The sequence below is a fragment of the Poecilia reticulata genome, unplaced genomic scaffold (genome assembly GCF_000633615.1).
Source record: "Poecilia reticulata strain Guanapo unplaced genomic scaffold, Guppy_female_1.0+MT scaffold_207, whole genome shotgun sequence".
NCBI lineage: Eukaryota > Metazoa > Chordata > Actinopteri > Cyprinodontiformes > Poeciliidae > Poecilia > Poecilia reticulata.
Genome location: NW_007615021.1, coordinates 524,922 through 550,854, shown reverse-complemented (window position 1 = coordinate 550,854; position 25,933 = coordinate 524,922). Strand labels below are relative to the sequence as shown.

The following is a 25,933-nucleotide window of genomic DNA, read 5'->3' as shown; positions in this document are numbered from 1 at the left end:
GTTATTACAAAACCCCCAACTTTCCCACTTGAAAATCTGACGTCATTGGGCCGTTTGTGTATTTTTTCCACTTTGCTCCCAGAAATTTGCTCTTCAAGTTATATGTAAATATAGAAGGCACAATTAATGTTGCAAACCATGTTCAACGCCAAGTGGTATTAATTTGTAACCTTTTGATGTTCTTTGTTTTCATAATTTGACAATAAATCCAGATTTTGAAATGTCTGTCAGTACATCAGCTGAAAACAAAACCACTGATCTCAAGTTTTCACATGAAATAACTCTGAACATGGTTGCTCCCATGCTTTTATTTTGAAATTAACTAAGGGGATGTTGTTAGCGGGGGTTCAGCCGTATATTTGTCTGACTTTAGCTTGTTGGAACAAGCTTCTCTGACAACACTTACACACATTCCTCGTACTCAAATGGTCTTGGCCTCAGTTCGGGGGTCGGTTAAGGCATCCAGTTCCTTTTATCAGCCAAAAACAAGCCGACGAACCTCCGAAGGCGAACCGAACCGGACTCCCTGTGACCCTCACGCCTCGCTTCGTTCGCTGTGTGCGGCTCAGCGGCTTCAGCTGGAAGCAGGGAACCTGGTTCATTTAAGGCTTTACAAGACTTGTTCTCCAACAGCTCCCGTTGGGAAGGCTGAGATTTTCAGCCTGCTGAAAGTGACGCTGTTGGTGGCGTACCGCCACGGGGAGTGTCGGTAACCAACGGGGTAACGTCCTATCTGGGTCGGTGTTTTCCTGGGTGAAGCCGCGGGGATCTCCAGCAGCCGCAGCGGCCATGGCAGGGGCACGGACAGCTGTCGGGCTGCTCGTCCTGGTGTGTGTGAGCGTCCGCCGCGGCGCCTCCTTCAACCTGGACGTGGATAAACCCTTCGTCTACACCGGACCCCTCGGAAGCTACTTCGGCTTCTCGGTGGACTTCTTTAAATCCGCAACCAACCAAAAGTGAGTTTTTTTTATGTATAATGTAATTTTAATGCTTATTCATACAATTTCATCATCATTTCATCATTAGTCATAGAAAGTTTGGGCAAATATTACTTATATTTTTCCTAGCGTGGTTAAAGGGCACAACGCATAACATTGGGGCATAGATAAACTTTTCTTGGTTGCATTTCAGATATTAAACTGAAACGCGTGCACATTTTAGCATTCTCTTTTGTTTTTCTTTCTCTTCTATTAAGAGTTGCACTGATCAGACTTTTTACCGGTAATGTCCGATTTTTCCTCTAGGTTTGTCTGACTAATCCAACTTATTATTGTATGGATGGACCTATTCGATAAATTAAAATATTATTGATAAGTAATTCATTTTAGGAACTTTATCATTAAGTGAAACTCATTTATATGGATTAATTACGCACAGGTGTACATTTAGAACGCATTATTTCTGTTAATTTTTCCATTTATAGTACATGGAAAAAATGGCATTTAAAATCAGAAAATGGCATCAGACCAGTAAAAACAAAAACTCTTTAAAATCAGAATTTGGGCGAAATGAACCTTAATGGTGATACTTTGAATCTGACCACCGACACTCATCACAAGCTAACACACACAGAACATGTGTTTTACATGTGTCTGACTATTGTGAATCAAATAGAAAGCGAAGGAATTAAAATGTTATTTCTTTTAATGCAAAAGTAGCTTATTTTTCTTAGGCTGATTTCAAAGCAAGCACTTTGAAGTGTTGCGTTTCATTCACTGTCTGAGCTGCAGATAACCAATCAGAGTGAATCGATAAAGAATCGGGCCACTAATATTGAACTCAAACTGGCAGAGAGCGGCAGAAAGTGCCTGGTCACAGCCTCATTCTCTGTTGGGAATGTCCAGAGTGTCTTTCTGCTTCATTTTTTTTTTTACATAAAGGTATTCCTTTTGATTCTTAAATCAAATTTAACTGTAGACTGATTTACTCTAAACACAATAAAGCTTAGATTAAAATTAAAATTGTATGCTGCAAAGTTATTAATTTAAACTAGCGTTGCACCGACAGCAGTCTTCTGGCTGATCACTGATCTTTAAAAAGCTTGATCTGCCGATTCCAAATTAGGCCGATACCAATTTTTTTTGTCTGAAACGTCACTAAGTATAGCAAAAAAGTCGCTGAATKTGCAATAGAGGAGGGACTGTTGTTAACTGCAGATATGCAGACATGACCTGGTGGGTTGGTCTGTCAAACCTCTCTAACGGGAGATCAGAGGAGGACAGTGGTTGATTTCTTGACCTTTATTTGGATAATATTGACTTCACACGTAAGCATCGACCAATCACTGATCACTCAAAATTAAGGAAAAAACGGCAGGAATCCACCACTCAGTCAGAAAGGAGGAGGGATTTAGCGCTGTCAATCACTCTTGTGCTCAGCCTGTCCTCCTTGCTGGTTCCTACCACAAATGCTAACGCTAGCTAGTGCAGCTACCGACGACAGCGGATAAATGGTTTTCCTTGAACGGTAATGTTCCTTCGCCATTAGCACATTTGTCAGCGTGTATATGAGGTTGATTGACAGCACTAAGACCTGCCTCCTGGCTCTGATTGGTTGTTTCTGGTGAGTTTCTTCAGACGGTCCTGGTAGCTCAGGGTACAGGTGGAGAAGATCGATCTGTTCAGTAGGACAATATCCCAACAAACAAACAAACAATCAATCAATAGAAAATCTTTGAACAAAACATGTTCAGGTTTTGATGTGAAAGGTGGTTCCGTAAGCTTTGATTTAAGATGCATATTTCATCTTTCCATTTGTAAATAAGTTGCCTTCCACTTCACAGTCATGCACTAGTTTTTGTATGACATCTAACTAAAATGCTTTGAGACTGAAACAAGACACAGTGGAAAAACTCATGGTTTATACATACTTTTTTTCTTCAAGAGGCTGTATACATCGTGATTCAAAGCAGTCTAAGGGGAATATTTACTTATTTCCAGAGATGACAGAGGTATTGTGTTTCCACCGTGTGAGGCTGAATCGTGCGAGTCGTCTCTGACTTTTGTCTCCCATTTCCATGTTTCTTTTCTCGTGACTATTTTCAGTACGTCTGTCTGACAAGATAGCAGAATACTTCCTTCGAGCGTATCTGCACAAAAAGCGGCTCTTGAAGCGTCTTAAAGGCTTTAGTTCGGTTTTTTGTTGTGTCACTTATTTGACGTTTTCCTTATAAGTTGCACAGCCAAACTTTTTATCGACAAAACACAATCCTTCAACAAACACAACCTTCCTCACTCCCTCAAAAAATAAAGTCCTGCTGTTAAACTTTTTCTTAGAAGTTTGCTACTCAAGAAAGATAAATCGGTAATAAATTATTTGGCCAATTTGACCAAATTCTTGATTGCCGAAGTGTTTGGGTTTGTTTCACTTTGAGTGCTTTTAGTTCAGCAAAAAGCCAAAAGCAACAAGAGCGTGCGATTTGGAGATAACGCACAACCACCCGTTACTTGTGTTACTACTTTTACAGACTGACAGAACACTTTGTCTCAATGTAGCTCTTCTAAATGTGTGGGGTTTTTTCTTCCTCCATTCCACTAAAACCAGAGACTAATTAGGTTTTAGCTAATTCCTGTCATGCTATTCGGTCTGGTTCTGACATGTGCTTGTTGTGTATTAAGTAAATATTTCAAAGACAAGCGGGAAAGAAGGGTACACACTCCTTTCTACAATTAATGATACAGTATTCTCTTTTTATGGATGAATTTTGGCTTTCTTCTCTCTGATTTTTAGCTCAGATTTTTTTAACATCTACAGGTTTTTACGTGCATCCTTCTTGAGACTGAATCAGGCAGAGGTTTGGACTTTGTCTGGGTGGTTGCACTACTAGCCATTATTCCTTTTTTCTGCTGTAAATTCGCTGCTGTGTTTGGCTTCATTGTGCTGCATCATCAAGTAGCAAAACTATTTGCTACTTGATGATAGTTTTTAACTGATTTTATTTGTAATAAATTGGGGTTGAGCTTCAATGGTTGGACTCTTACGACATCTCTGTCTGGTTCGTTTTAATCGAACTCCGGTTTGTTTGTCTGTCCGGTTCGTTTTGGGAGGTGTGAACGTGCAACTGAACTCACTCAAGTCATCGCCACTCTACCACTTTGCTTGACAACTGCTATGAGGTTTATGTGCCGCTACGCTGTTGTTGCCTGTTTCAAATATGAAGCTGTTCATTATGTCACTACTTGAGCCCCATTGGCCCCAGTGAGGTTGTTCCAAACCCAAGTCAGTAAGTCGCTAACTAAGGTACTCAAAGATCGGGTTATAAAGGGTTTCCCCCATAAAAGCTGCTAAGCCCGGTGGTAGGGGGCGCTATAGGGCAGCTCACTGTGTTTGTTATAAAATGTACAAACATTTGGAGGAGTACGCGCAGGCATTGTAATTTGAAAATAATAGGGTGAGGCCAAGCAGGTGCAGGAACGGCACATTTCCACGCTGTGTTCAATGGCAAGGGAGTGTTCAATGCGTGTTAAACTATAAACCTAGCTTAATCCATGTTTACTGTTACCGGTGTATAAAAAACACTATTTAAAATAACAAGCCTGGTGGCCTGCCAGGCTTATAATACACTGGGGGAAACCCTGAGTTGTCCTTCTTTCGGAAATCCTTCACAACATGGCCTCTGACCTTTTGGATGTTCACGCCAGAAAAACTATTTGCCACATGATGTCAGTTTTTCTCTCTTAAAATTATTTTTTACTGATTTTATGACTCTGTCCGTGTTGCTAGGTCACTGCTGCCATCTTTCCATCTCAACATTGTGTTAAGACACACCCATGTTTCTATAAAGCACATGCTGATCTAACAGGGGAAGTTAAACTGTCTGAATCCTTCTAGTCAGCGATTTGCTGTTTTCCTGATGTTCTCAGCTGACATCGTAATACTCAGAATCGATACCCTGATAAATCAGTGGCCCGTAAACAAAAACGCCGTCTGACCCGTTAGGTTTTTCCCTCATTGTACGTTGTGATCCACTGGATTGCTTCCTGCAAATAAATCAGCTGCAATTAAAGCAGGCTGCTATGAACAAAGGCCTGCTGTTCTGAACACAGATGAAAACGGTCATCGCTGCAGGCAGCCAAGCGCTCGCTTTATATCGCCAAGCTGCACTTGTATTTACAAGATTTTCAGAAGGGCAATAAATTCAGGAAATAAGAGTAATGCAATAACTCTCACTTTATTTATTTTAGAACCTGAATGACCAGTCGCTGGTTTTCTGCTCGGTTTTTCTGCCTGATATTTGTCTTTTAAAGCAGTTTGACAAACGAGAGATATTACCAGGAGATTGAATGAATAAACGTTGATCTAAGCCAGTCCATATATAGCGCCGTCTGTAATGATCTTTGAAAAACTGAGAGATGACGATGGTCTGGAAGGGCATCTCCCATCCACAACCCGATTCTTGTTTAGAAACCGTTAATGAAACGCCTCTCTTTTTGTCTGTGTTCCTCATCTTGCTGCTACTTGACCGCCTTCCTTGTCCTCCTCAGCTCCGACGTTCTTATCGGAGCGCCCAGAGCCAACACCTCGTCCAGCAGCAGCACCGTGGTGGAGAGGGGAGCCGTGTACAGTTGTCCCTGGAAGAACTCCGCCAGCTGCCAGCAGCTGCTGTTCGACGACAGAGGTAACCAGGAACAAAACGCTCTGACGCACAGCGAGGGCAGAGAGCAGAGAGTGACGTGCTTGTGTTTGTGGGGCATGCAGTCACCGCCATACAGTTACCCTAAATAAAAAAAGGAGTAATGCACTTTTACCATTATCACAATAGCTCCACAAAACATCGTGATGAAACTGTAAGTCCATATCGCCCACCTCTACTGTGTTGGCGTTAGCATTTCAGTTTTAGTCAGGCACAGCTGCAGGAGATGACAAAGTTAACCACAATGAGTTTATTAAGGAGTCTGCTTTATGCTGCACTTCCTGACTCATGGCTAACTGAAAATGGTCTAAATTTGTGGCAGACAGAATGACCCCAGAGTGGCCTGGAAACAAAATGCCGTCTTTACCTGCTAGGTTAGAAAATAAAGCAAGCTGCGGTGAACAAAGGCCTGCTGTCGCCACAAATGAATAACTTTGTGTTTTACAGTGTAATCAATAGGTTAATGAGGGCTGAGCTGGTTATGTTCCTGTTGCCTCGTGTTGGGACACATTCAGGAATGTATTTTAAAGGAGGAATGTAGGCTCATCTGCAGAGGCAAGTCCTCTTCCCCTCTTTTCTACAAGTTGCAACTGTTTCTTTAACTGGGTGTCGTCCCCAACCTTAAAAAGTCTGAAATTCATCTGCTTTAAAATGCCTTAAATTAGTCAGAAAACTTGCAAGTTGGCCTTAAATACGCTAATCAAATGTCTTGAGTTTTGTCTTGTATCCTCCTTGCCTGTAAGTAACCAGGTTGTCTATATTTTAAAACAATGTCAGTGATTTAAACATGTTTTATTCTCCATTATCCATACGTTCTGATTGAAAAATGTATAATCATAAACATTGATTGTTTTCAAGTGGTTACAATTGTCAAAATTGTCCAGTGAAAATTTTTTTCTTGCTGAGTAATAAACTATATTTTGATAAAACAAATAAATTAGGCAAGTTTTTTCATTTAATGTGTGGATCATTGTAGACAAAAACAAGTTTTGCATGTTGTCCTTAAATTTAAGTTAATAAAAGTAAGACATTTAGTTTGCTCATTTTTGTAAGGTCAATTGTCTTCCAGTTCCCTTGCCTAGAAAAATATTGAGTTTATTTTCAGCAATAAGGACAGGATTTGGGTGAAGTTTCTTTGAAAAAGCTTGTAGTATTTAGCTAAGTTTAATAAATGAATTGTGTTATTTTTGAACTGCAAAAAGAAATCACTTAAAGTTTTCTTCTCTGTGACATATCCTTCTGCTCTTACCTTCCTGCTTCAGTCAGAAATGAGAGATATTACTGAAACATGATGTGGCAAATAAATTGATAGAAATCTGTGTCGGATAAAGTCCCACCAGTTACCAGGAGATGGGGAGTGAAGACTGAGGGTGCAGGAGACAGGAAGCCAGTTTTGTGGTTGGTTTATTACTTGCTTATCAGCATCTCTTGGGGTGTGGCAGCATTGCCTCACTCTTAAGGCCTAACTCTGACTATCACGGTCTCTTACAAGTACCATTTCCAAACACATTTTAACCCCAGATGAAACACACAAGCCTGGTATGTTTCCTAATTGCTGTAAGACTCGGTAACAGCTGTTATGCGTGGCCTGAATCATCGGTCCAGATCTGCATATGACTCACTTTGTTTTCCTCCAGGAGATAAAAACAATGGGTACTAAGGAAAACCTTGAAACTTTTTTAGAAAACCAAGGAGAGTGTTTCCATTAACCCAGAAGGCAGAGAAACGGAGAAACGAGCTCCATCTTGCAGAACCTAAAACGTTCCCTCAGAGCAACTTGTGGTGCAATCACCGTCAGGTGTGCCGACTTTCCCAATCACAACGCTTTGATGCATCTCCACCTGACAACCGGAGGTATTGCCATTATGTAGTGGCTTGTATCTGTTTCCATTCCTTCCCTGCTGTCAGAGCAGCAGCTGGCTAAACACTCTGTAGTGCACAAACTTCATTTTAGCTGAATTTTGGCGACGTCGCTCGCACTTTCTAATCACGGTAACTTTGTCCCAGCCCTCTACTTTGCAAAATGCGTTGGGTTGGATCGCATATGGGCCCACGTAAAAACAGCTAACCTATTCCAGTCTGCTTAGCGCTCTGCGTCGGAACGAGAGCTCACATGCAACACTCAGCAGTTTCTTGAAATCAGGTCAGCTCTAAAAGCAGAGAAAACACTGGAAAGCTCCGATAAACAGAGAGAAGCTTTTGGAGCCGCTGGAACACAGAGCAGTTCAGGCCAAGAGGGACGGCTGTGTGTTTGTGGGCTGGGGAGCTATTGTGTGTGTGTGAGTGAGTGCGTGTGTGAGTGTGTAGTTGAGTCTGGTTGGTATTCTGTGGCAGACCTCTGCAAACACTCTAAAAGAGTGCAGCCCTCACCCCCTCCCACTCTATATCCACTAAACAGACACTACGGCCTCGATATTCTACATGCTTGGAATAACTTGTGTGCTAAGTTATGACTGTGTTATTTCAGAGTAACATAGACGAACAAAATAAACACTTGATGTTTGTTTGATCTTGGGTTTCATTGATGATTTCACAATAAAATGCTGCAAAAGTTTAAAAACATGCTGCTGATTTTGAAAAATAAAGTGTTACAGCAGCGCAAACGGGTAAATTAAGACTAGAAATATCTGCATATAATTAACATTGAGTGTATATGTCGATTGAAAATGACAGTAGAAGTAGGATAAGCATTCTGTAGCAATCTACAGTTCTTCATATTACAAATGCAATATTGGTACCAGTTATTGGAGGGCGTTTACCGGATTAGCTATCATTTATTGTGATAAATTAGTTATCCAGATAACAGTTTTGATTTTTTGGTGTCACATTAATTTCCAAAGCTCCCAGAACTGTTCTTTGTGTTGGGATTGATAGCTTTACCATTTTGCTTCCTTTCCACAGGTTTAGCTTTCGATCTCCTCTTCATTCACAGCGTTCTCTTTAGAGACGGAGTCCAGTGGACCCCACAAGGTTTTTTTTTTTTTTTTACCTTGCTTAAGTGTTGGTTTTTTTAAGTGTTTTTTTTTTTTGTCTGTGTGGTTTCGGGAACTGACGGTCTGACGGGACACCCTTCTCCGCTTCCCCTCTATCTGAATGGGTGAAATCTGCATTTGTCCTCTTGAGCGTTGCACAAAATTGATTTGTATAATATATTAGAATTTGCCCGCGATTGTGTTAATGCGGGCCAGAAATTCACCCAAAAAATAATAATTCAAGGTTTTATGAAGGAAGTAATGACGTTTGACTTTGTTCCCCTCTATCTGGATTACACATCTGTGGGAGTTTAACTCCTGTTTTTTTTTTGGGGGGTTTTTTAACCCTAAAAACTGGATCAGTTGCAAATGTCCACATCTGAACTGGAGTTTAAAAGCTGTAAGTCAGAGATTAATATTGGCTATTCTTATAAAGTCTGTAAGGTTTGATGTCACTTTTCTTTGATTTCCTTTCATAAGCTTACTTTGAAGTTGGCAATAAAAGCAACCATCAATGAAATTAGGCAACTATCGACTTGTTGTGGTTGTTGCGGGGAACTGTGTGGCTCTTTTAAATCAGCGTAACCTTAAATTTCCCTACACTGTAGACATCCAGTGTTCTCCTTGTCAGCCACAGTGTGAGTGGGTTAGGTTTCTTGGCTTCTGAGAGACTTGTTGGAACACCTGTGGAGCATTTGGCCTCATGCGGCGCTCAGTTCCAGGCATGTTATGCCCATAAAAGGTAAATTCATCTTACATGGCCTTATTAAGTGCAAGTTGTGTAGCAGGCTGTTCAAACAGGATGTTTATGTTCTCGCTGCATTCAGGCTGCAGGCCTAATGTTGCAGAAAGATGGATCTAGCAAACATCTGCACTGCTCCAGTGCCTTTAAGAAAAACTGACACTGAGAGGCTGCAGGGCCCAACAGAAACAGTTACTGAGTGGCCTAGTTGGATTGTTTGTTTGTGTGTGTGTGCATGTGTGTGTTTTTCTTACAAAGGAGGTCTTTGTTTTTGATTTGACCTGCATGATTGCTGACCAAAGCTTCACTGGAATGGCAGAATTAACTGGAAGTCATTTGTGTGTGTAAGGATATGTGTGTGTGGCATGTCTCATGTCTCTGACTCATCGGTCGTCTTTTTCACTTTGACCAACTCACCACTGTTCACCACAGTCTTTTGTTTCTTCTGTTTCTTTTAAACTCTCTTTTAGATGTCAGCCATCTGAGGTTAAAATGTGCTTTCCAGCTATTGTGAGCAACATGTAGCTGCAGCTACGCTGAAACAAAAAGATGTAAATATCTCCGACGTAAATCTGTAAAGTTTTCTACTCTGCAATTATGCCGTCTTGTCTGCACGGTAAGATGCGTGCCAAAATTATTCATCCATTAACATATAGCAGCAATTATTTAAAGCATAAAAATTTTAATTTTGTAAAAGAACAATTTTATAAGGAAGATATTTACTCCAAAGTGTTTCCACTTTGAAAAGACTGCATCTAACATTTTACATGATTTTCTACAGCATGTCCTTCTACTGCAACATGTCATTCAACACCAAGATTTTAAATAAACAACCTTTAATTAATRTGAAAAACTAACTAAACATTTTCAACCAAAAGCTCCTAACGTGACGCTCAGGAGCAGCGCGGCAGATGTCACTGTCGGAGAAAAGAGTTGTCCCATCAGACCGTCAGTTCCTGAAACCACACCAAAGAAAAAGACTAAAAAGAAAGAAAACTTGTGGGGGTGGACCACATTCCTTTAGGCCACTGATGGTTTAATTATTAGTAAATGTCTCTAAATGAACATTTTGAAACACTCAGGTCCTTGTTTGGTTAAATAGAAATTCAAGTGTTTCATAATTGAAGTTTAAAACGTTTCAAACTTCATGAGAATCACCCACAATATATGCAAATATTAGAACATTGCAACTATTTTAAATACCGCATRCCATATGTTGTCATTTTCTCATGAATTAAGGGAGATWTGTTCTTTCCTGAGCCTGAACTGGAACYATGTTGATCATCCTTGAAATCATCAACCATCTCTACAATTATTATGAGCATCACCTGAGCTGGTTTTAGAGTTCTGATGCAATARGCYAGGGAGGATGTTGGTTGCAGCATTAGCGCTAATGTTACTAGTGTAGCATTATGGTTTTAGAGTCATGTTCCTCTTTCTCAATGGGTTTCTCTCAACTCGTTGGTTTAGGAGGCAAGCACTCAAATGGACAGCAAAAACAGTCTGTTGTCATGGCTACAGGTCTTCTAACATGGTAAATAGTTGACAGCAAACACTTTGCAYCATTGGCGAATGATTCATTACCATACGGAGAGATTAGGGGCTCAGGATCTACTGCGTTGCCAAACTGGGGTAAACAAATCCTGTTCAGATTTGTCCGGTTGGCTTAAATGTGATTTAGCTGACACTTTTCTGGTAACAGTTCTGAGAATCAAAGRATTTTTAAAATCCACTTTCCACATAAATGTTTTTATTTAATCAGTCTGGAAAATCCTAAACGTTTCCTCACTTTGTGTCTTGGCTGGCTGGAATATTTTTCTGCTTCCTTCATCTACTCATCTGTTTCCTTTGTGTTAGATTTGTCTGTGATTTATCTCTTTATTTATCTAAGTGACTCAGAGCTAAGTGATGTTTTCGAGCTGTGGTCTCTGAACTCAGCACGGCTTTACTCCTCTGTCTGTGGGCAGAGAGCTGGACAGAACCAGCCGCTGTCGCCTCCATTATCAGCGCTCTGTTCGTACATACAAAGTGTCAGTGTCAAATTTTGGTATGCGTCCCAGTACTTTTCCAGTTCTTGACTTGTTTCCTTACAGCTGCTGTATTGTAACTTTTATAAAAGTATATTTTTAAACATTTAAAAAAAAACTGTAACCATATTGTGTTATGTGGCAGACAATCTGTGAAAAGATCGATCTCCTGCACCTCCTCCCTGCGCTGCTGTTGCCAAGAGGCGGGTCCTAGCGCTGTCAGTCAACCTTGTGAACGCTAATGTGCAAATGAAACAGCTCACCGTTACAAAAAGCCGTTCATCCATTGTCGTCGGAGGCCATGCTAACTAGCTTTAGCATTCACGACAGGCATGATTAACAGCTCTAAGACCCTCTTCCTGCCTCTTATTGTTTTGTTTTTAATCTGATTATGTCTCATGCTATGCTGTCATAACATGGTGACAACTTCAACAAATATGTAAGAAAAATATTTTTTAAAAGTGACGCACTGCAATCCGGTGAGACAAAATCTTCTTATCCGTTTTTATGCCCCAGGTGTCCACAGTTTTACCCATAAATTTCACTAGAGACTCACTAATCAAAGCCCATTTCCAATGACACCTTTTTACACTCCAGGTTTTTAACTAGAAGACTCATCCTGTTTTTTAACACGGATCAGCCTTGCTGGAATACGTTACTCCTTCCTGGTATCTGTTGAAACATCACTGAACGTTTGGGAGCAGAAAGCCCAGGCAGCACGTGTCGCTATGGTGCCCCAGAGACCGTCAGTCTTCAGACCAGCTGTGTCGGTCCTGACCTCCTGACCTTTGCCGCGTGTCTTTTCCCTGCTGTCTTTATATTTTTCCTGTCTGAAGCTCATGAGTCTTCTGAATGAATAACTAAGACGTCCCTGGAGAAAATTATTTTTCCTTTCTGTTTACTTTTTCCAACTCGCTGCCACAGGAAATGATGGACGTTAGGTCTTCATTGTCCAGTAAGAACTGACACACTACTTCTTGGTTACGGTGCATTCACTGATGGGAGAAATGAGCGTATTTTTGATGTTTAGACTACAGTCAGATACCGCTTACCAGCTGATTCTGTGAAAGAACATTATTTTCTGTAATCTAATTTAACAATCATTTCTTGTGTTGTTGTTTTTTTCATAGATGACCGATTTAAAGATGGCAATCAGATCGAGTTTAAGTCCAAGCAGTGGTTTGGTGCCTCAGTGCGTTCTGATGGAGAACACATCCTGGTAAGATCTTAAACACACACATTTGGGTTCAGTTCTCACTAGCTGTGTTCAAATTACAAATGTTACAAAAACTTTCTCAAAAAAACCCAAACAGTTTTGTAATCTCTGTCCCTCCATCAAATAAGAAGGTCAATTTAAATCACAAGTAAAGTTTGTTCGTAGTTTGTTTGTGATTTTTGCCAGCGGTTGTTGATTGTGTGACGCAAAAAAAGTGTTTCCATTGCAGTTTTGCGAAATGAACCCATTTTGATACGGCCAAAAAAGCACTTCATCCTTGCGCTAAAACTTTTTATTGAAAAACAAGTCTTTTATGAAAATGTATTTTCGCAATGTCAGATTGCTGAATTATATGGCCAATGAAAACACAGCTACTGCGGAGCACAGACTGCTCAAACTGGAGATATTAAGTGTTGCCTGGCATTCAGTCGTTTCCATTTTGTGGCCACTTTACGTTGAGGATTAAAATGTGAGGAACATTAATGCCAATGCAATGAGCGCAAGATTTATAACATTGATAGGACAGATGTGCATTCTCTCGAGAAATCCTCTGGATTGGGCGCTGGGCCAAAAATGTCAAAGTTGGGGAAAATTGCCCATAAAGTAATGAGAAATAGATGTAAAAGTCCTCATAGTTTTATTACTTATTAGTTTGTTTTGGCTGAGGGGTGTTGTGTATCAAAAGATGGTTACAGAAATACAAAAGTCCAGGTTGTGGGTGGGTCAGGGGAACTGGAAGCATTGAAACCCCCACCTCCTCTTGAACCTGAACAAAACAAAGGACGGGGTTGTGCAGCAGTAGAAATAAGCAGAACACCTTTTCCATGAAGACGTACAACGTGTAGGAGGTGAGGGAATATAAACCCCGTGGTTCACACCTGGGCAACACATTGGACTGGAGATGAAATGGTAAACACATAAGACTATAGATTAAACACATTCACCTCATCTTCCCATTGCTTTATGCTGCTGTGACACCAAAAATCCCAAAACACTGGGAGGCCTTCTTCCACCTGGAAAGATTCTGAATATTACAGTAGTTAAAGCGAACTGTTCTTGTTTTAAAAGAAAAACAATCTAAGGTGTTTTCAGTTGACTGAAGTTGACTTGGAGCCAACTAATAAAATGTTTTTTTATTTTATTAGTATTTATTAATTATGTATTTTATTAGTCAACTAATAAAATGGTTTTATTGTGAAAAAGAGAATCTGAAACCTAAATCCATTTCATATAACAGCTCAGAAATCTGCAACATTATGTTGTTTCTTCTATTTTCACATGTTTCATCGTTATCTTGCCTAGTGCTTAGGGGTGCACCGATTAATCATTCCCGATTTCCTCAATTTTGGGAGACTGGCCAATAGTTGCATGTGAAACTGATCTTATCCACCTTCACAAAGGTCAGAAAACCAGCCGCTGATCCCTTTCACTCTACCACAAGAAAGGGCTGACAGACGGACCCGTTTACATAGTTACGTCTTCACATACACGGTCAACAATAGTCACCCCACTGTTGTCAATTTGACGACACGCGTGATGTATAAAGGATAAAAGGACTAATTGTTAATACTACAACAACTAGGTAGCAAAGTGCAAGGGTATCACATTTCACAGGTCAAGAAAGGTGCTAATTTAAAAAAAAGAAAAGTTGGCTGGCTATGCTAACTTGGCTAACTTGACTTTGATCATCTTAAACTATAGATGTGCTGTGGAATTTGGTGTGTTTCAGATCAGTTAAAAAAAAGAAGAAAAATGAAATCCACACACCAACTCTGACGGACCATCAGTAGAGCAGGTGTTTAAATCGGCTAATCAGCCACCGCTGTGTTGAGATGATCACTTTCAATAATTGTTAAATACACATTAAGCCTGAAAACATATTTCTTCACCAGATTGAATGGTCTGTCCTCAGAGATGTTGTGAGTCAGTTGCTTTGGGAACGGGTCTGTGTGTAGCGTAGGCAGCACAGAGGACGAGGAAAAGAAAGAATACGAGTGGTTTTGAGCCATTTTTGATGGTTTTTCTACGTTATTCTTTCCTTTGCTGTGGCTCGCTGCAGTAAATTAATAATACCTACATCCCCAGGTTTCACTTTGTTCAAATTGTTCTTCCCGGTAGAACCATTGGTTGGCTACTTCTGAGATTTACAAAGTTGGTATTGGCCAAAATCTGAATCGGCAGGTCAGGCTACTTTTTAAAGTTTGCTGCTCTGTGATTGACCAGAACACAGCAACCGGCGGCGCTCCCTCGGCTAGTGACGGTTTGCTCCGAGTCTGGGTTCTGCACTCAGAACGTGTCCGTTGTGTTTCAGGCCTGCGCTCCCCTCTACCAGTGGTCCACCTTCGGCTTCAGCGAGAGGGAGCCTGTGGGAACATGTTACCTGAAGAAAGGAAACACGGTGGTGGAATACTCCCCCTGCAGATCCAGTACGTTCCTCATTGTTATTGGATGCTCGATTCGAGGTCATCATTTAGCTTAGGCAGGAAATTATATTTCTCCCAGAACTTAACGGCAAATCTTCCAGCTCAAGCTAAAAATAACAACAGAGCATTACTTGGGAGGCCTTCCGGTCCCGGCTTTTATAAATGTGAGATTGGGCTTTGGTGTTTCCACTGTTTTACTTTTTTTTTTTTTTTCCAGATTCCCACACTCCAGAAGGACAGGGTTTCTGCCAGGCTGGCTTCAGCGCAGACTTTGTTAAGGTAGGCAGGCAGCACAAACCCAAACAGATCATCATTTAAATATTTATGGAGTTAGTTTTAAACAGTTTTTATTATGCGACATCGACCTGTGAGGCTGATTCATGCAGTAAACTGTAAATGTACTGAGCTTGTGTAGTGTGTGTGAAGTCAGATCATCACTCATGGTGCTTATATCCTGGAGCCGCTCAGTTCCACTTTTGATTTCTGCTGCCTGCTGCAGTGCTGCTAGAGTTTAATGACTAATTGGAGAAAATCATAAAACTCTTAAGTAAACATGTCTGGATTTCTAGGTCTTTTTATTTACTGTAAATCGATCATTATGTGTTCGAACTGAGATCTCTAGCAATATTATTATTATTATAGAAATTAACACAATTTTGCATTTAATTTGAACAACAAAACAAAGTATAGTCAATACAATTAGAAATAAATGCATCAAATAGATATAAATTCGTGCTAAAGGTGAAATGAAATGGCATGTTCAATTACATTGAGGAACATTTTGGATTATGTAATCTTAATTATGAAAAAAATAACAGAAAAGCCTCAGCAAAAAGACTGGGGTTCAAAACAACCATTTTATTATTATGATTTTTCTGCTGTTCATGGTGTTAAAAATCTTTGTTTACACTAATATATGTTTTGTAGGCAGCATCAGCGTCAACAATAGTTCTTGTTTGAAAAGTCAAAATAAAGACTATTTTATTCCTGCAATACATGTTTGTTTTTATTTTATCCTTTGAAAACAGGAGGTCTTTGATTCTCCCTCCATCACAGGAGTATAAACATGTCCTGATGTTTATGAAGCTAAAAAGTAAAGTGAAAGTAATACTGAATTTATTTTTTTTTTTCTGTTTGTGGCTTCAGAAAAGTAACAGAGTTGTGGTGGGAGGACCGGGCAGCTTCTACTGGCAGGGTGAGTGTTCAGGGTTCAGAGCTGGATACATTACTTTCATTCTTATTCTGTCTTTTTTTTTTGTATCTGGGTGCAGACATCACCTCCAGGATTTCTTGTTTGTGCTCTCAAGGTTTCCTCTGGATGGTTATTCTGATACACATTAGACCTTGATATAGTCAGAATAAGTCTGAGCTTTAGTCTCTATTATCAGAGTGTTTTGGCCAAGACATGTAAGAGATACAAAGCAGTAATTAATGACAACAAAAGCATTCAGTCCCAAAAGATGCACCCATCACAACAGAATGTTAACATAAATAGTATCTGTTTTATATTTTCCTTCTACTTTTTGTTTCATTTGTGCATGTAATGATTTACAGTTGCTGGCAGGTGGATCTTATTATATTTGGACAGAGCTGAGCCGCCCTCTCTGCTCCCATCTGTTTCCTGCCTTTAAATGACACTAAGCTGCTCCCAGGCCTCGAACGTTTTAATCCTTTTTTTAAATAAATAGTGTCACGTCTAGCTGAAGCAGACCGTCTCAAATATGTCAGAGATCCACAGAGAGCTGATAGACTGGATGAATAAACTCCCACGTTTCCTTAAGCAAGAGAGTAAAGATTTGTCCACCTGTCTTACGGCTGAAACAAAATCCCACAGTGGAGCTGAGCTGCATTGTTGAGTCAGAAACTCTTTTTTCCAACGTTGATCCACGTGTTTTACAGACGCACTCACTCGGTATCGAGCCCAGAAAGCTGTTCTGGATGTGAGCAGTTGAGTATAAATCTGACTCTGTGCCTCGTCTCACACTGGACAGCGGCTTGCGTCATCGCCGCCTTAAGAGTTTAATGAGGAGGTGAGGTTCAGGTGGGCCGAGTGGCAGACGATGTGTCCACGGCGGCGGATGGTTGTAATCCCCGTCAGCCGGTCTGACCTCAGAGGGCGTGATGGCGGCTGCATCCTGAACGCTGACTCAGGAGCTTGCATGTTTTCTGGCTGCGTGGAGCGGCTCCTCCTTGGCTGTGTTCTCCTAATTATTGTTTCCTGTTGAGTCAACACACACACACACACACACACACACACACACACACACACACACACACACAGCTCTGTTTCTGATTAGACGGCTATTAGCATCTTGTCCTTGTGGCTGCTTTAATAATGTTGGTTTTTTTTCTACACCCAAAGTACTCTTTAAAATGAGGAAAGAAAAAACATTCACTTGTTTCTCTCTTATTTCTCTCTCTGTACATTTCTCCTTCCTAACTTTATGGTTTAGATTTTCTTTTCCAGTTTTGTACTTTTCAGATTGCGGGATCCTGAGTCTCGATTTGTTCCTCATCGTTCTCTTCTTCTCTCCTCAGGCCAGTTGATTTCAGACGACGTCGACGAGATTTTGAAACGCTTAAACAACGACTATGTCACGCAGTACGGGAACACGCGTTTCACCAAATCAGCCGGTGCCCAGTATGACGATAGCTACCTCGGTATTCACTCACACACACACACACACACACACACACACACACACACGCCTGATTAAGACGCTCCATGCTGCCAAAGGTTTTCGCTCAATTATCAGATTCAGGTGTTCCAATCACTACTACGGCCGCAGGTGTTTAAAATCAAGCAGGTATCTTGCAGAGGAGTTGTGATTGGCTCAAGGGCAGTTGCATAAAGAGTGGGTTTCCATGGCGATCCGCTTCAATCCAAGTCTTACATCACCAAGTGCAATGCAAGGTTTCAGATGCAGTGCTGTAAAGCACACCTTTAGCAAAACTCAGAGCAGTAATTAAGCCAAAACTGTACAAATCTATTGCCTTTAAAATGATAATAAAACAAACATTCTCCATAAATGTTTTTTGCCTTCAGGCTGTTGGCTCCCAATTCAAATTTTGTAAAATCAATTTCTTATTAAGCGACTTTTGCTACCCATAATTCTTAATCATTTAATCTAAAAAATAATTAACAGACCACTGCTTGAGGCTAAATCTAGGTAAGTCAAGCTTTTCACATGCTGATGTTGGAAGTATGTTTTTTTAGCTGTAGATCCATCCTTTGCTACAGATGATCAAACTTGTGCTAAAGGAATGCTGTGTTACTGCATTTTAGGCAGTAAAATGTTTATTTTACTATTTAACAACCAAAGTATTTTTTTATTTGCATTACTTAATTCATTTCTAATATTGTGTAGAAAAAAGACTTAAATGGCTAAATGAAAAATATGCAAAACGTGTCGAGTTTTTTATTCGATTAATCGATAAATCGCCGCAATAATCAATCGATCCAGCAGATGCGTCTGGGTTTGACCGTTTCCAGGGTAACAGCATTTTCTTGCTTGTATCTATGAAGTGTATAGTTTGGTCGGAGGTCTCGGCTCATTGGTTCCAGTGAAAATAACTCCTAATGGTTCAGCACACCACAACTTTTATGAACAACTTCCTACCTCCATCTTTGTGGGAACAGTTTGGAACTCAGCCGCTTGCTGTTCCAACTAGGGCTGAAACGATTCCTCGAGGGATTCGAGTACCTCGATTATTAAAATTCCTCGAGGAAAATTGACCTGCCTCGAAGCTTCGTTAATTTATGTTTTATCATTTAGCGCACCGTGTTTCAGCCGGAACATTATTTGCGTTGMGCGVRGCTCTGACTTCCGCCTCTGAGTTGTTGACGGAAGCTACGTGTTAGCGGCATAACGTCCAATCTTCARGTTCGSCCCGCGGGRATTTTACTGATTGGTGATAATTCCGGGTTTTCATCGTTTTTGTGGGACCAATAAACATCCTTAAAATGACCGGCGCGATGCCGGGAGTTCGGCAGCCTTTCTGCTCCGGAGCTGCTGGTTGAACGGCGGGAAGAAGCTGAGGAGGATTTATACAGGTGAGCGGAGAGACTGAACACGGCAGCAGCTGAGGGTGGATGCTTACAGGGTAAGAGCAGCTTTACGGACGAACCGCACAATAAACTTATATCGTCCCGGTCTGAACAAACGGGAGGCGGAACATGGCGGGTAGATGAGTTTCTGAACGGAGGAGCCGTAAATATCCTGTATTGCTCCCCCGGTCTACAAAAAAATAACTGGTAGGGAAGCTCAAATGTGGAAAAAATAGACTGATGTTGATATCCGATAGTAACACTGGTGTTATGGAAGATTTACCAATATTTTATTTCATAATTGTTTTTATCCGATTACTCRATTAATCGTAAGAAAAATCTATAGATTACTCGATTACTAAAATAATCGTTTACAACAGCCCTCGTTCCAACATGACCGCTTGTACCAGAACACAAGACAAGGCCCTTAAATATGTGGATTAGCAAGCTTGATGTAGGAAAACTTGACTTTTCTGGAGGCCTAGAAAAATGGTGGCTGAATACTTTGAGGTATTTACTGAGGGTTTTGAAGTGATTTCTTTTGTAATTTCTGCCACATTACTGTAAACACCATGACTTGAAACCTAGAAGATCACAGGATCTGGATCTTTCCTGAGCGATTTCATGTCTCTCTGTCGAACAGGATACTCTGTGACGGTCGGGGATTTCAACGAGGATGGGAAGGAAGGTATGTCCGCGCTGACTCCAACAGTACCAACACTTTTTTGAGGATGCATCTGTTTATTTAGGTTTTTTCCCTCCTCATAAAACTCAATGAACTGAAAACTGTTTACAAAAAGACATGAAGAGCTGAAACTGGGATAAGTTTGCTAGTTGTTTGAAATGGAAGTCAATTCGATGTAGAATGTGAGTAATAAACAGAGACTCTTAAAAACAACAAATGTCTCTGGATTCTCCACTTGGATCTCATCTGTTCTCTTTTCTGTCCTCAACAGATTATGTGACTGGAGTACCGAGGGGGGACAAGGCTCTGGGTTATGTAAGTGTCACTTGTTGTATTTAAGCTTCTGTCGTCTATCTGTGATGTCAGACACTAACTTTTTTCTGAATTCTAGATAAATTGCATAGCGATTTAACAACGACTTGTTTTTATGCTATGCTACATCCTCAAATACCATCACTGCCATTTCCCAGTTCCTGTTTCTACTTCTGATTGCACAATGTGTCTCGTCTTCTTGAAAGAAACGAGAAGTGTTTTTTGGTATTTTAAATTGCTCTTAAAGCTGCAGTACGTAGCTTTTTTTACCTTTTTCTTTTCTTACATATTAATTGAAACTATCACCATGTTGTTTGGTATGACACAGATAATCTGTGAAAAGGTCGAGGTCCTCCATCTTCTCCCGGTGCTGACTAGAAACAACCAATCAGAGCCAGGAGGCGGGTCGTGTGTGGTGCTATTTTCACTTCCTCTCTTGCTCTCCGCTTCAGCTAGCATAGCCTGTCATGACTGCTAAGGCTAGCTAGCATAGCCTCAGGTTGTTTTTGGTGCATTTCTTCAGACGGCCATAGCATCTCAGGGAAGAGATGGAGGAGATCGATCTTTTCACAGATTATCTGTCTCGTAGCAAATGTGTGAAAAAACATACATTTTAATAAAAGCCACAAACTGCAGCTTTAAACTCATTTAAATATGTATTACATTAAATGTTACTGTCATTTTAAAAAGGTTCAGTTAGCAGACTAATTGATCCGATCTCGATGCGCCCGGTGTGATTCTTGTCATGCTCTGCGTTGCTGCTTCAGGTGAACATCTTCAATGGAGCCAACATGGAGTCCATGATTAACTTCACCGGCTCGCAGGTAAGCTTCGGTAAATGTCACAAACGCAGGCGGCAAGTTCTGGCTGCGTGGATGTGTCATTTCCCATGATGTTTCTGGCTCAGCACCGTCTAGAACGAGTGTGGAAAACAAACCGTCTCCTCTCATAAAGTCGCTGCTCTGCGAACCAACAGTAATTAACCTAAATGCGGCGCAGAAGAAACAGTCATTTCGTTTTGGCACATAATTGTCCGACAGAATGAATGAAATTACATGTTTAATGCTGTTAAGATCAGCTTCTCTGCAAATGAGTTATGGCCGCACGGGCAAGAGGCAGGGAAGGGTGTCGAATTAAAATAGTTCTGTGGCATCTAGATAAACTTTCAACCTGTATTCAGTTTGTGGTGAACCGTTGGATAATGTCAGCAGAAACGGCCGTATTGTTACGTGGCTGCTGAGGAGGAGAAGCTCTGCTGCTCCGCTGACAGACTAACTGTATTTCTTTCTGTCCACATGATGGAGAAACGTCTCCTCTTAACAGTCAGGCAGCTGATTTTACAACCTACATAAACTCCGTGTGCAGACCTGTCGCAGAAACGGATTTTATAGGCTGATAAACTGTTCCAGAAGTTATTACGATAATTTATGTTGTTGTTTTGAGACCATCTTCAAGTGATATGATGGTAATTGCATAAAAATGCAAGAACACATTCAAGAATCCATAAACTTTAAATTCTAATTAACATTTAACACCAGAACAGGAAGACATTTTAAATATCAAAAGACAAAAACGACAAATAAGATGAATTATGGGGTCAAAAAAAGGTATAGTTGAGACCAAAGCACCAGATTGATGAGTTTTTTTTTCCAAGGTTTTAGTAGAAAAAGAGACGGAAAAGAAAAATAACTCTTGCTCGTTTTAATTCATCATGCAATTAACTGATTTATTGTTTATTTCTAAGTTTCTGATGCTCTCCTGTTACAGCCTCATACTTCATGTGCCTCCAGCACCTAAAATGTGGGAAATAATCAATTTGCTTAAAACCCCTCTGGTCGTTCTGGGTCGTGTTGACGCTGAATGAACTCTACATGCTGGCGGCGGAGGGGAGCGGGTTGAAAGGACGGGAAGAGGAGATCGTCATCATCAGCAGGGCTAATAACAGACTTCCTCTTCTTGTTCCTAAATAACCCAACGACCTTTGTCGTGTCGTCTCTCTCTGAGCATCTTGTTTACGTCTGCGTCTCGTTGACTTCTGTTCTTTATCGCCGCTCATGCTCTCGTAGAGAGCTCTCCAACCTTTTTCCCAGTTTCCAGGTCACCTTTCCTACCTCCTCTTCTCTCTCTCTCGTGCAGATGGCTGCCTACTTTGGATACTCAGTGGCTGCCTCTGATGTTAACAGCGATGGGTAGGTGTGGTTTTTCCTGCCTTGTCCTCTTAACAGCTGACATTTCCTGGCTGCGGTTCTAAAATCCATTGTAAGGCTTAATGAAGCACACGTGTAAACCCCACGCCACCTCCTGCCTTGGCGGTGTTTAAGTGGAACCAGGCGCACGCTCGGCGTTCAGGTGACATCATTAAACGCAGAGGTCACATTTGAAGTGTTTATGGCTCTGCTTACTTAGAAGCTGTGACAAGAATTGATTCGTTTACTCAGAAATGAGCTGCGCTACATCTGAAAAGAGCAACCCACCACATTTATTGACACCTGTGGCAAACACTTCTACACCAATGACTTCCTGTTTCCTTTGTGATCAGACACGTCTTTTAGATGCTCTTCAGAGATGGAATATCAAGCTGAAATGCCACCATGTAAAGCAGATGTATGCTGATGTCCATACATCTGGTACTCACCTAGATGTATGAAATGTCGTGACATGTTAAGTTAACCTTTACTCCACGGGTAAAAACAACTGGTTGCTTTTGGTTTTCTGAAAAATATTAAAACGTGACATTAGCTGCATTACAAATGTGCTCAAATCTTTGTCTATATTCTAATGTCAGAAACACAATTTCACAATTGCGATGCTTTCGTTAGATATTAAATAAAATTAAAATCACACGTGAATAAGCTTGTTCACGCGATAAGTCATTAAAAATTATGGTGACGGCGGATGTAAACGGTCAGGTGAAATTATATTCATATCCCAGCCGTGGCTGAAGTTTTTGTTTACGTATTCAGGCACCGGAGCGACAAGCCGCTGTTACGTGAGAGCGGATGTGTATGCGGTGGACTGCAGCCGGTGATTTTACAGAGGATTCAACACTTTGGAATGACATAACCTTTTCTGAACTGTGACACACCATAGTTGTCTTAGACAGGAAGACGACTACTTCCTGTTGTTGTCTTTGTCGTTTCTACCAGTAGTAACATCCGGTTGTTGATCACATCACTCATGAGGCGAAAAAAGTCTTTCTGTTCCAGTTTAGCAAAATACTTCTATGCGGCTAAAACAAAACCACCTTATACTAGTGCAAAAACCTTGAAAAACGTAAGTTTCCTCTAAATTGCTGTGTTTCTATTAAGCAAATTTATTTTTGTAATTTCAATTTTCTCAATTCTGTGGTTTACGGAAACGCAGTTCGTGTCCGATGGAGGAGAGTCTCTTGATTCTCCCCTAATCAGAGCAATCGCAGAACATGAGTAACAAACAAAGCTGGGAGAGAGAGGACACGTTTATCTTGTCTGCCATTGCTGATTTGCAACCCGTACTCCTAGCTAAAGAGCGCTAATAAACCTTTAGAGAGTGTCGTGTTCTAAGGATGTTTTATTTCAGTGAGTTTTACAGTGAGGTGAGGATCAGATGAGACGGTCGGTTCTTATTTTCATGTCGTCTGGGTTTCAGGTTTGTGGACGTGTTGATCGGAGCTCCGCTCTTCATGGACCGAGGCACGGATGGGAAACTGAGGGAGGTGGGACAGGTAGGAAACACATACACACCTACACGCACATACACACCTACACACACACACCATTCACTGAATGTGCACACGTAGCAGAGCAGCTGGAGATCAAGATGAATCTCTGTCAACACACCAGATGTTTTTTCCACACCAGTAGAAAATAAGAAGTAAACAAAAAGATTTTAAAAAAAACCCTGAATACTTGCGCTGTCATGACGACACAGATGAGTAAAAACATTTCACATGTGACGGTTCACCTCTAAAACTGTTTTGCTACATATTTCAGTCGAGGTCATTCTCTGAATATGTCCAGATTGAATTGTTTTTGTCATATTCTGCATAAAATGCTCTTAAGCTATTAACTGATAAACCCGACGTTAAAACATGTTTTCTTTTGAAATACGACAACTGGAATAATAAAATGGCAATGGGAATAATCTATCATTTAAATTAAATGTATTCATTTATTCAGAAATAATTAAATTCTATTATAGATTTTGTTTAAAGGTTTTGTCTAAATACTATATAAACTATAAAACTTTTTTTTTAACCCAAGGTTTGTCAGACTGTGAGAACCTTCAGCTGACTCTTGGTTAATTTGTTCTCCCTACAGTCTAATTCACACGTATTTTTGGTATTTTGATGAAGGAGTTCATTTAAGAGGCTCCCCAAAGAATCAACATGTTGCTTTGAAGTATTTGGATTAATTTCTGCTTATCCGTTTTGAATAAAAACACTTGGATCATGCTGAACATTTGTGTTTCATCCCTGGTCATCATTGGTCTATTAAAGGCTGAAAGAATATTTATGTCCAGACTTTCCAAAAAAAAAAACCCAAAAACAGAAAAAAACAGAACCCATTTAGTCTCATCTGCTTTTATGCCTTAGTTCACAATTTAACCTGATTCCCTTTTAATAATTTGGTTTGTGGTTTAAGATTTCTTTCTTTTAAATTTATAATTGAAAATGTGTCCAACATTTCAGTTGTCCTTTTCGAGGAACACACATAGAGATGCATCTACTTTTGTCTTAACGGCTGCGTGTCCTCCAGGTGTCCGTTTACCTGAGCCGAGGCGGCTTCTCCTTTCAGCCGCCGCAGCTGCTGACCGGAACTGAGGTTTACGCCAGATACGGCTCGGCCATCGCAGCGCTGGGGGACCTGGACAGGGACGGGTACAAAGGTCAGACCCTGAGGCATCATTTCTGTTGCTTCACTAAAACCAGATTTTACTGAAAGCGTATGGAGAAAATTCATCTGGAAAACTAGAGTTGGAATTTTCAGAACCCAAAAGATCTGAAAAGGGATGATGGGGATTCTGTGGTCACATGGATGAATATCACACATATTCCTGTCTCACTCTGAGAAAAATAACAGGATTCGAACAAACCTTAAAGTGTAACACACCACACTCCACAAGAAGAAGACGACTAGCAAGTGAAATAATTACATAAATCAGTACGTAAGGAAGCCATTTCAAGATTATGCGATTGAGATGAACTTATTATAGAAACAAGGAGGAAATCACAAGCAACATGGACACTAAAAACAAAGTATTGTACAGTTATTACAGATGGAATTTGAACTAATTCCATAGATTTTCATCCGTGGACATTTTAATCAGATTTTTTAGTTTTATTTTTGTAACACACAAATGTTCCGGCTGGAACATTTGTGTTCGAATGTTTCTGGTACTTCTGCAAGCGACGTCCACAAACAATGATGGACGACGAAGCCGCTTCTATCGGCTCGCTGTGGTGTCGTTTCTCCTTTAAAAATCAATCTGATTGGACCCTGGAAAAGACCTGTGCTGTGCTAACGGAGTTAGCCTGTCAGTGAAGCTATTCAAGCCTAAACTAGCATCTCAATGCTTGACTTGTAGCAGTTAGCACAGACGACCCCAATGCTACGTTTTGAAGTAACTTTTCAAAGACGTTCCATGAATGAAGGGGGAAACACTGGAAAAGCTAAATGAGTGTAACAAGACTTTGTACTAATTTGAATAACATATTAAAAACAACAAATATTTTGTCCTTTAGTACATGTGAATATTTATCTAGTAATTTAGCAGAAACATTTGTTTTTGAATTGGATTTACGTCAACATATGGTTTTCGATTGAAATGTGATTAATTACTTACAGACCCTGCATCTCTACAATATTTTATTGTAATTGTTCAAGGAACATTTCAAT

The 25,933-nt window shown here is 40.5% G+C and overlaps 1 protein-coding gene across 1 annotated transcript in view; it reads left to right on the top strand.

Moving 5' to 3' along the window:
* The first annotated feature begins 354 nt into the window (after nucleotides 1–354).
* Nucleotides 355–25,933, top strand: part of itgav (integrin, alpha V) — a 45,826-nt gene continuing 20,247 nt past the window's right edge. Inside the window, exons 1-13 of the mRNA XM_008402283.2 lie at nucleotides 355–956; nucleotides 5,484–5,617; nucleotides 12,504–12,592; nucleotides 14,901–15,015; nucleotides 15,230–15,291; nucleotides 16,159–16,207; nucleotides 17,551–17,673; nucleotides 19,704–19,748; nucleotides 20,017–20,060; nucleotides 20,825–20,881; nucleotides 22,194–22,246; nucleotides 23,685–23,760; nucleotides 24,794–24,923. Of these exons, the coding sequence (XP_008400505.1) occupies nucleotides 790–956; nucleotides 5,484–5,617; nucleotides 12,504–12,592; nucleotides 14,901–15,015; nucleotides 15,230–15,291; nucleotides 16,159–16,207; nucleotides 17,551–17,673; nucleotides 19,704–19,748; nucleotides 20,017–20,060; nucleotides 20,825–20,881; nucleotides 22,194–22,246; nucleotides 23,685–23,760; nucleotides 24,794–24,923 (1,144 nt within the window). The 5' untranslated portion in view covers nucleotides 355–789. The remainder of the gene's footprint in view (nucleotides 957–5,483; nucleotides 5,618–12,503; nucleotides 12,593–14,900; nucleotides 15,016–15,229; nucleotides 15,292–16,158; nucleotides 16,208–17,550; nucleotides 17,674–19,703; nucleotides 19,749–20,016; nucleotides 20,061–20,824; nucleotides 20,882–22,193; nucleotides 22,247–23,684; nucleotides 23,761–24,793; nucleotides 24,924–25,933) is intronic.